An 11,158-nucleotide genomic window follows, 5' to 3' on the forward strand; every position below is an offset into this window, starting at 1 on the left:
TGCAGTCATTCAGTCTCTGGTGCTTGATCTGTGTGTGAGAGTGAAAGAGGAGCAGAGATCAGTCAGGCGTGATGTGTGTGTGTGTGTGTGTGAGAGAGATGTCAACACGAGCACATGTCTGACACAAACACACTCTGAACAGATCAGCTGAAGATGGTCTGATCTCACAGCACACTAATCCAGCTACACACATCACACTGATCAACACACACACAGAGAGAGAGAGAGAGAGAGAGAGAGAGAGAGAGAGAGAGAGAGAGAGAGAGAGAGAGGGGGGGGTTACTAGCGTGCATGCTAACACCAGAGCTTTACACTAGCCCTCACTAAAAGACTCTTATTGAGTAAAATGATGGACTACACTCCCTCATGATTGACTTGAGTCACATTGGGCTCGATTAAAGCGGATTGATCGCAGACACACGGGAGTTAGCGCGCTAGCGGCTAGCTGAGAAACGGTAACCGAGCGCGTTTCTCCCGTGTTTGCTGATCTAAAGCTCGTCGTGTTCACCAGAAGCTCGTGTGAGGTGTGTGTGTGTGTGTGTGTGTGTGTCAGTCTCACCGGAGGGAATCTGGCGTTGTATTTCTTCTTCTTGCTCGGCATGTCGAACACACACGCGGCTCAGGCTCGGTTCCGTCGCAGTCTGCGGTCAAACTGATGAAGATGAAGCTCAGCTCGCTGATTCCCGCAGCTCCGTCGCTCAAACCATTAAAGCGCCATCACCGATCACCGTCTGGGCGTTTCTGAGACTTTATCGGTGTTTACGGTGGATGTTTGCGGGATTTCTGTCTGCGCGAGTTCTCGCTGCTTTACGGTGATTAATGTGCTTCCGGGTGTTTAAATAATGTTACAAAGTCGGACACCGAAAAAACTTACAATAAAACACGGTTTTATAATAGAACTTAGACATAGATGAAAAATATTTATTATTATTATTGTTGTTGTTGTTGTTTTTATTTCCCTTAAACACACTCCTTCACGGGAGGTGGCGGGAATGAACCAACAGAAACAACAACCGAGAAGCGGTAGAAGAAGAAGAACCGGAAACCGGAAGTGTTAAGGCGGAAGTGGGTGAGAGCCACAGAGTTTTGCTAAAAAACACAACAGTGAGACTTAAGCGCTTTTAATACGACAGAGAAGATATTAACAGAACGGTTCTTGGGTCTGTGCTGAACTGAAGAGCTGATGATATAAACTCTGGGGGGGGTTATATTCACAGTTCTGAGAAGAAAAGACTGTTTTTAAGCAGAACGACAAGAAAACCGTCAGAATTGTGAGAGAAAATGTCTCCGTTACCTTTTTATCATGTGACGGACACTAAACACAATTATAAGAGATCACGTCAGAACTCCGAATCAAATTCAGAATCTGAATTGTGAGAATTTGCATCAGAAATCAGTCTGAATTGAGTGATAAACTCACAGTTGCAAGAAAGTCAAAATTGTGAAATGTAAATTCAATTAGAAGAAAAGGTAAGGAGAAGGTAAAAAAATAATTCCGAATGAGCTTTATTGCCAGGTGTTTACACATACGAGGAGTCTGTTTCGTGACAGAAGCTCAGAACTATCAGAATAATGAGACCAGTCTGAATTGTGAGATGTAAATACATTTATTACAGCTCAAATAATAGTACAAAAGCATATTTGATTTGTACAACACTCAAGTGGAGTCAAAAGAAGAGGTTTAACTGCAGTAAGGCCACACAACGCCTCAGTCTCTCCTCGATTAACGACTGTGCTGCATAACCAACACATCACACTCAACAGAACATGATGAAGGACTGCAGCGGTCATCAGATCAGATCAGATCAGAGTAACTCCTGTGTAACACAAGACCAGCACAACTACACACAGCACTGACCGCCTTCATCTAACTGGACACTAGATAAACATGACCCCTAACTAGTGCTCGCTGTGATCTAGGGCTCTTCCTGCAGTCATCAGATTTCTGGATCCAATGGTAAACAAAACGTTAGCCATCACAGAGCTCGTCTAATGTAATCGAAAGCATAACAGTTACACAGTTTAACAAACCGTTTATTAAAGTTGAAGTTTGGCCATGTCCTTTCAATTTTATGATTTTAATTCCATCTTAGTTTAAATTACTTTAAGTGATAATAAAATAGTGCTTAGAAAGCACGTCTAATTCATTGAAATCTAATAAACAGCGTTTTCTTACAAGTTTAACAAGGATTTATTTTGAAATCAGTTTATTCTTCTCAGTCCCAAGTTTACTGGAGTCTATTTTAACGGCTTACTTCAATGCTTCTAATAATGTATTACCATTCTGACAGGAAATCTTTTATTTTGTTCTGTAGAGAATTTCTTGTGTTTCTGTTGGCCAGCGAACAACGGCATAAAACCTTTACTTTTTAAAAGAATAACTAAATTGTTAATGTTATATCCCTCCAGTTTATTACACTTTAAAAGATTAATTATCAATAAAACGTAACTGGCTTCAAAACACATGTTTACTGTTTAAATAAATGGTGCGATGCTCCTTTAAAAGTGTCTACAGTGGTCAGTGTTCTGAGCGGTCATTGGCCGGCGAGGCAGTGGATGCTGCGCAGTGATTGGCCGAGCCGCTCAGTAAGGCACACAGTGGTCAGTCATCACCGCTGCTCTAGGTGGGGTGTCCGGACAGGAAGCCCACCTGGTTTGAGCTGGACAGGATGGACATGAAGCGGTCGTCGTCGATGGAGCTGAGCACCTCCAGGTCGTCCAGGACTGTGTGGGGGGTGCTCTCCTGCAGGCCCTCGCTGTGGATCAGGCTGGCGATGCTGGGGGGGATGGACATCCAGGTGGAGCCGCTGCCCCCCGGGGGGTCGTCCGCAGGCCTGGCCTCGCCCAGCAGCGCCTGGAAGTCCTCGATGTTGATGTTGTCCACCTCGGAGAAGCTGGAGAAGTCTGGCAGCACGTCACTGAAGGCGTCCTGGGGAGCGGCGCTCGGGGGCTCGGCCGGGACGAAGCCGCTCATGGGGAAGTCCTGCAGGTCCGACAGGTTGACCGTGGGGAAGTCCTGCGGGCCGCTCTGGCTCGGGAACACCGCAGGCGCGGGCTGGGAGTCCACCGTCAGACTCTGCAGGAACTTCCACGAGTCGCCGGAGCTCGACGGATCCGGTTTGAGTGAAGTCTGAGCGGCCGGAGCGAACAACTGACCAGGAGCAGGAGAGAAGAACGAGGACTTCACCGGCACACCTGCAGACGCCGCTGAAACACACACACACACACACACATACACGCTTTACACACTGCACCGGTACTATTAACTGTGTTCAACACTGATAATAATCAGAAATGTTTCTTGAGCAGTAAATCATCATATTATTCTGATTTCTGAAGATCATGTGACACTGAAGACTGAAGGAATGATGCTGGAAATACAGCGGAGCATCACAGAAATACATTACACTTTAACACAGATTCACACAGAAAACAGATGTTTTAGATATAAAGAATATTTCACTGTTTTACTGTTTATGCCACAAATGTTGTTGAATATAACCCAGTTCTGTGACTTAAGTCAGTTCATTAATATAGTGCTTTTCACACACAGCTTTACAGAATAAAACAGATGTTAAAGGGGTCATATGATGCGATTTCAAGTTTTCTTTCTCTCTTGGTGCATGAAGAAGATCTGTGAAGTTTCAAGTTTTATCAAAGTTAAGACTCGTCCACACCCCTCTAAACACCTGGTTTAAACACACCCCACATCTCTACATCACTGTGTGGGAAGATTAGCATAACATCACCCAATCAGTGGTTAAGATTAAGATGTATATCTACACTGTTCCAGAACAGGTCAACCCAAATAATCAGATGAGTGCAGCACATTTTCCTGTGAGAGTAGTCTTCATTGTCGGTGTCTGTTTCTATAAAGTGAGGCAATAACAACTTCACAAGGACAGTGTGGTCTTCTGACTCACAGTCTGTAAGTGTGTTTCATATTTAAAGAATGTGCCGCTGATGATTCAAACATGAGTTTTGAGCAAGGTAGAGTAGAGCTTGTTGTTTGTCCTTTCTCCAATCACAAATGCAGAATAATATGCAACGTGTAAAAACACAGTATAAGTCATTATAACCAGTAATTGTGGATGCTACACATTATTGGTTTTGCTCATTGCTCCGGGACACACATCACAGTACGGAGAGGAGCGTAACATTTCTGTCACACGCTTGAGGAATTCAGCCAATCACAATGCACTGGACAGCTGACCAATCAGAGCACACCTCACTCTTCAGAACGAGGAGTTTTGTAAATATGTACGCGTTTCAGAAGATGGGGCATAGAGGAGAAACATTAATGTACAGTATGTGGAAAATAATGTTTTTTTCTTGAAACCACATAAACATTCAATAACACCAAATAATGTTATTTTTAGCAAAGTCATGTGACCCCTTTAAATTAGTAGCTGACCACAAAAACTACATATCCTCGTCCTCAGGCTGTTCAAGATGTGGATGAGTGTGTTTCTTCCTCAGATTTGGAGAAATGAAGCAATCCATAATAACACTTCCGCCAGTGAAAAAGTGTTCTGGTCTGAATCAGGAGAGAAATCTGCACAGATCAAGCAGTGTTTAAACAGCTCTAAACAAATCTGTGAGAGACAACAGCAGATGCTCTTTTTCACTGGAGGAAGTGTTATTATGGATTATAGACTCTATGTGTTTGAGTTAAAATCATCTTAATGCTGGATGTGTTTCATCTTTTGTCTTCTCCAGATGTTTACTGATGGACTGGAGTGCTGTGGATTATTGTGATGTTTTTATCAGACTCTCATTCTGACGGCACCCATTCACTGCAGAGCATCCATTGATGAGACACTGATGCAGTGCTACATTTCTACAAACCTGATGAAGAAACACACACCTCCTGATCTCAGATGAACTGAGGATGAGGATATTTTCAGCACACTCTCATTTGTAACTACTCCATTAACTCCCCATCCTGCACATGAGTCAGGTCAGATGTGGTCACCTGCTGAGAGACTGCTGGCTGCTGGGGGCTTAGACAGGCCCAGTGTTCGCTTAGCTGTACTGAACGGCCGTCTGTCTGCTGGCACAGAGGATCCTGCACACACACACACACACACACACTGATTATTACACAGAGCAATACAAACTACGCTAACACACACAAACACACACACACACACACTCACAAACACACACACACACACACACACACACACACACACACACACACACACACACACACACACACACAAACACACACACACACACACACAAACACACACACACACTGATTATTACACAGAGCAATACAAACTACGCTGACACACACACACACACTGATTATTACACAGAGCAATAAAAACTACGCTGACACACACACACACACACACACACACTGATTATTACACAGAGCCCTGTGTGTTCAGGAGCAAGATATACTGACACACACACACACACTGATTATTACACAAAGCAATACACACTACGCTGACACACACAAACACACACACCTGTGATTACATACACACACACCTGTCATGATGACACACACACACACACCTGTCATGATGACACACACACACACCTGTGATGATGCTGCTCAGTTTGAGGTTCTGCAGCATCCCTTCGGTTCTCTTGCGCTTCTCCATCAGTCTGTGCTCATCTGTTCACACACACACACACACACACATCAGACCACCGCTCTGTTCCAGAAGCATCACCATTCTTTGTCATGTTGGGTAACTGTCTGAGCATTACAGCAGACTCATTTCCCTGGAGTAAACACAAAGCCTTTCAGGGAAACACAATATAACAGAGAACGGTGGATACTAACGCTAAAGTGGTGGATACTAACGCTTGTCATTATTTTATCCTTGTTATTTTACAATAAGAACTAATATACACATCACATACAAATAAAGCAAACAGTGTTAATCTTCAGCTACAGCAGGTGTATTTAAGAGGAGCATACAACACTAGACTGATTCCTAAAGCCCTGATAAAGTTCTTCAGTCAACTACAGTGAGGGATTCTCCTCTTTGTGTTTTGTTGTTTTATTAACATTAAAGGAATAGTTCACCCAAAAATATAAATTCGGTCATCTGTCTGTCCATTCTGTCATAGTGTTTTATTTTTATATAACATAATTTACTCACTCAAAAGTTGTTTAAACCTGAATGAGTTTGTTTCTTCTGCTGAACATATAAATGCTATTTTGAAGAAGGTGGAAAACCAAACAGATGCTGGTTCCCAGTGACTTCTATTAATATGGTTACCCACATTCTTCAAAATATCTTCTTTTGTGTTCAGCACAAGACAGAAATTAATACAGGTTTGGGACAACATGACAGTGAGTAAATAATGACAGAAATCACATTTCTCTTTAATAACAGTCTGCAGCATGTTCAGTACTGTCCCTTTAAGAGATGCATGCATCTAATATACAGACATGCATCTCTTTCTCTCAACTGTTTACGTTCACTTTACACATAACCAGCTGAGTATATATGTAAACCATTATCAAAAAAGATAACTAGTTCAGTAACCATGCGCTGTTTGACAGGTGTGCTTCAGGTGTGGGTGCTCAGAGAAAGCACATGTCAGAACAGCAGGAGAATGTCTCTAAAGCAGATGCAGATGCAGTAGTTGTGTGAGAGGATCTGAAGTGAGTGCATGTGGCAGATACTGTGGTGTTTCTCCAGGAGCAGAGCGTGAGAGGCTCTCACCGGGGTCAGCCGGCAGGTACTGGAAGTCCACGGCCTCGCTGACCTCTCGGTCAGACGGTCTGCGCAGCTGCATCTTCACACGCACCGGCTCCGTCAGGTTAGGGTCGCGGTACGGAGGCGTGCGGAAGACGATAGCCACCTGCCGGTGAACATCAGCCTGAGAGAACGAGCCCTTGCTCTCCCACGAGTCCTGGAAGAACCGCACCTCGATGTCCTCTACAGCACACACACACAACACATTACTCTCAAACACACTCACCAACATTACTCACAAACACTTTACTCTCAAACACTTTACTCTCAAACACACTCACCAACATTACTCTCAAACACATTACTCTCAAACACTTTACTCTCAAACACTTTACTCTCAAACACATTACTCTCAAACACACTCACCAACATTACTCTCAAACACATTACTCTCAAACACACTCACCAACATTACTCTCAAACACATTACTCTCAAACACTTTACTCTCAAACACATTACTCACAAACACACTCACCAACATTACTCTCAAACACATTACTCTCAAACACACTCACCAACATTACTCTCAAACACATTACTCTCAAACACTTTACTCTCAAACACATTACTCACAAACACACTCACCAACATTACTCTCAAACACATTACTCTCAAACACACTCACCAACATTACTCTCAAACACATTACTCTCAAACACTTTACTCTCAAACACATTACTCTCAAACACACTCACCAACATTACTCTCAAACACATTACTCTCAAACACTTTACTCTCAAACACATTACTCTCAAACACACTCACCAACATTACTCACAAACACTTTACTCTCAAACACTTTACTCTCAAACACATTACTCACAAACACACTCACCAACATTACTCACAAACACTTTACTCTCAAACACTTTACTCTCAAACACACTCACCAACATTACTCTCAAACACATTACTCACAAACACACTCACCAACATTACTCACAAACACTTTACTCTCAAACACTTTACTCTCAAACACACTCACCAACATTACTCTCAAACACATTACTCACAAACACACTCACCAACATTACTCACAAACACTTTACTCTCAAACACATTACTCTCAAACACATTACTCACAAACACACTCACCAACATTACTCTCAAACACATTACTCACAAACACACTCACCAACATTACTCTCAAACACATTACTCACAAACACACTCACCAACATTACTCACAAACACTTTACTCTCAAACACTTTACTCTCAAACACATTACTCTCAAACACATTACTCACAAACACACTCACCAACATTACTCACACTTTACTCTCAAACACACTCACCAACATTACTCACAAACACTTTACTCTCAAACACTTTACTCTCAAACACATTACTCTCAAACACATTACTCACAAACACACTCACCAACATTACTCACACTTTACTCTCAAACACACTCACCAACATTACTCACAAACACTTTACTCTCAAACACTTTACTCTCAAACACTTTACTCTCAAACACATTACTCTCAAACACATTACTCTCAAACACATTACTCACAAACACACTCACCAACATTACTCACACTTTACTCTCAAACACACTCACCAACATTACTCACAAACACTTTACTCTCAAACACTTTACTCTCAAACACTTTACTCTCAAACACATTACTCTCAAACACATTACTCTCAAACACATTACTCACAAACACACTCACCAACATTACTCACACTTTACTCTCAAACACACTCACCAACATTACTCACAAACACATTACTCTCAAACACATTACTCTCAAACACATTACTCTCAAACACACTCACCAACATTACTCACAAACACTTTACTCTCAAACACTTTACTCTCAAACACATTACTCTCAAACATTAACACAAAAAATTAAACTTAATTCAAGATCTAGACTATAAAATATTATCTTTACATGATTTGGTTACTCAAGTTAATTAGCCTCATTTAAACATGTCGGTCAGATATTTTACTGGAAAAGTCAAGTATTTTATTTTATACTTTACTTAAAAAAGTATTTTATTTAAACTAATTTTTTTAGTAATTTCTTATTTTATAGTTTGTTTAAATTAATTTATAAAAATAATAAAAAAAATAAAGAAATTTTTACAATTAAAATGAAAATGCTAAATATACAAATTATTTTATTAAAACTGACTTTATTTCATCTAGTTGCCGAGGCATCACTCTCATATTTATAATCATTTAATATGTTTTCTACAAAAAGTTATTAGGGAACTAATAAAAATGACCAAAACAAAACCGTCAAAACGTAAAAACGTAAGACATTAACTCTTTCCCCGCCAGTGATTTTTGAAAAAATGTGGTCAGTGTTGATGATTGCATTATTTTTAATATGCAGACGCTTACATGAGGTGCTGGTTTCTGTGTTTTTGATCGAGTGACTCTAGACTCATTTGGGAGGTGTGTGATAGCGCCCCCTAGCGTATAACTATTGCATGTTTGGCAGGGAAAGAGTTAATAAAGCTATAACAGTGTGTGCGCACCCTTCTGCACTTTATCACACAGCAGGAAGATCTCGTCTCCTCCGCGGCAGCTGCCTGAGTTCCTGTTGACCCGGCAGATCTTGAGCTCGGCCGTGTTGGGAGCGCCTGAGGAGAGAGAGAGAGAGAGAGAGGGTCAGAGCGGTCAGGCTCAGCGTGCTAGCGGTGAGACGCAGGACTCACGGTTGTCGTAGATGGGCTGAGAGACCACGGGCTCCAGAGGAAACAGCTCTCTGCTGGGCAGCGTGATGGACACCTGGACGCACAGACGCACCGCGTTCAGATCGTACTCCTCCTCCCAGATCTGGGGCTCAGGAACTGCACACACACACACACACACACACTTACTCACACACTCCATCCCTTCACATCAGCTGCTCTTCATCAGTGTGTGTGTTTCTTACTATTAAAGGGGTTGTTCTGTGTTTGCAGGCGACAGGAAACTGCGTCTCCCACATCCTTCTTCTTCACGCACTGAATCCCCAGATTCTGGAAACTGCAGGAGAGAGACGCGTCTCAGACGGAGGAAAGCAGAGGCAGCGCTGATGTTTCTGAGGACCAGCGCTAAACTTAGAACTGACCGAAGATACCTCCTTCCATGCGCATCGTTTCAGTAGAGTCAGAATCTAAATCAGTTCCTGGCAGTGGAGGAGTGTTTTTACTCTTACTGTACTTCTTTATTTCGGGGAAACTCCAAACAATGCATGAGATCATGATTTCTACTCCACTGCATTTGCTCTTCATTATTCACACTAGGGCTGGCAACGATTATTCTAAATTCGAATATGTATTCGAATAGTTTTTAAAAAACAAATTTCGAAGGTGAAAATTAATATTCGAATAAAAAAAGATGTGGAAAAAAAGGCCCGCGGTAGTAGAGGCGTGGTTGTCTGCTGTGCGAGTGGGCCGCTAGCGCCTGAGGGTTCAGGGACAGGTCACAGCCTCACAGGAGTCACACTGTCTGGCACAGCATCACTGCTGAAAGTTGACGCGTCTTCATGAAAGATGACAGCAAGTGCAGAGCCCAAATCGACCGCAGCAGAGAAAATGAGGTAAAATTGTTGACCCGCGAGATAAAGTTGTATGCAAGCTATTTAAGATACAGTTAGCAGTTAGCATACCATTCGACCACTAGCAACATGAGGTCACATCTCAAAAATGTGCACCCAAATGAGCATGGCATAATGTGTGGAACTCCAGCTAAACAGTCACGTCTTGACACTTAACGTTACTTTGCATCGCCAGCCGCAAGCACTTTGTCTGCAACACGACAAGAGCCCATAACGGATAAAATAATTTCGTTCATTTTTAAGGTCACGAGACCGATCAGTATCGCGGATGGGGCAGGCTTCGGGGAGTTCTGTCAAGCAATGGATCCGAGGTTTGATCATTTATCGTTTCATGTCAAGGAAAAGTTCCATGTTTACCACAGCACAGCTCGCTCGGAGCATTCAATGCCAGTTCTATATGCTGTAAAACTTCAATTAATATTAATATTTGTTTCAATCACTGAATGAAGCCTGCTATATTTGGGACAACAGTCACGACCTCAAATTGCTTGCACAAAAATGTGTTTGTTCATTTAAACCATTATGCGCAGAGAACGTGAAGGAGAGAGAGCGTGAGGTCTGCAGTCTTGGCCATAAGTTGATTTCCTTGTTTTTGTGTAGGTAATACGTTGTCATATATGCTTAAACTTAAATAGACTATCTATACAAGTAGTTATGTCTCTTTGTATTATTTTTGCCTGTTATTGACGTAATGCGCGTCATTGACAACATGCGCCACCAGATGTTCGAATAGTTCGAATATTCGTGTATTTTTTAGAGGGAATATTCGAACGTCAATTTTGAGCAATTTTGACAGCCCTAGTCATTATCATTAATGGAGTAAACGGTTTTATTTAGATTCTAGCTCATTCACACACAT

At 42.0% G+C, this 11,158-nt stretch overlaps 2 protein-coding genes across 3 annotated transcripts in view; both read right to left on the reverse strand.

Moving 5' to 3' along the window:
* Positions 1 to 829, reverse strand: part of LOC132134573 (dr1-associated corepressor-like) — a 7,219-nt gene extending 6,390 nt beyond the window's left edge. The window contains exons 1-2 of one of the 2 annotated variants that reach the window (XM_059547103.1): positions 560 to 829; positions 1 to 28 (exon numbers count right to left, since the gene is read on the reverse strand). The exon at positions 1 to 28 is cut by the window's left edge and continues 97 nt beyond it. In XM_059547103.1, the coding sequence (XP_059403086.1) occupies positions 1 to 9 (9 nt within the window). In that variant the 5' untranslated portion in view covers positions 10 to 28; positions 560 to 829. The remainder of the gene's footprint in view (positions 29 to 559) is intronic. The other variant, XM_059547102.1, reaches the window with a different exon arrangement.
* Positions 830 to 2,297: 1,468 nt separating this feature from the next.
* Positions 2,298 to 9,725, reverse strand: LOC132134574 (transcription factor p65-like; the record flags this gene model as incomplete). Its single annotated transcript, XM_059547104.1, has 7 exons — positions 2,298 to 3,207; positions 4,976 to 5,068; positions 5,558 to 5,635; positions 6,699 to 6,914; positions 9,233 to 9,337; positions 9,413 to 9,547; positions 9,634 to 9,725. Coding segments are annotated over 7 exons (1,306 nt in total), but the record flags the coding sequence as incomplete, so codon positions are not given.
* Between the last annotated feature and the right edge of the window lie 1,433 nt (positions 9,726 to 11,158).

Source organism: Carassius carassius, unplaced genomic scaffold (assembly GCF_963082965.1).
Source record: "Carassius carassius unplaced genomic scaffold, fCarCar2.1 SCAFFOLD_158, whole genome shotgun sequence".
NCBI classification, from domain to species: Eukaryota; Metazoa; Chordata; class Actinopteri; order Cypriniformes; family Cyprinidae; genus Carassius; species Carassius carassius.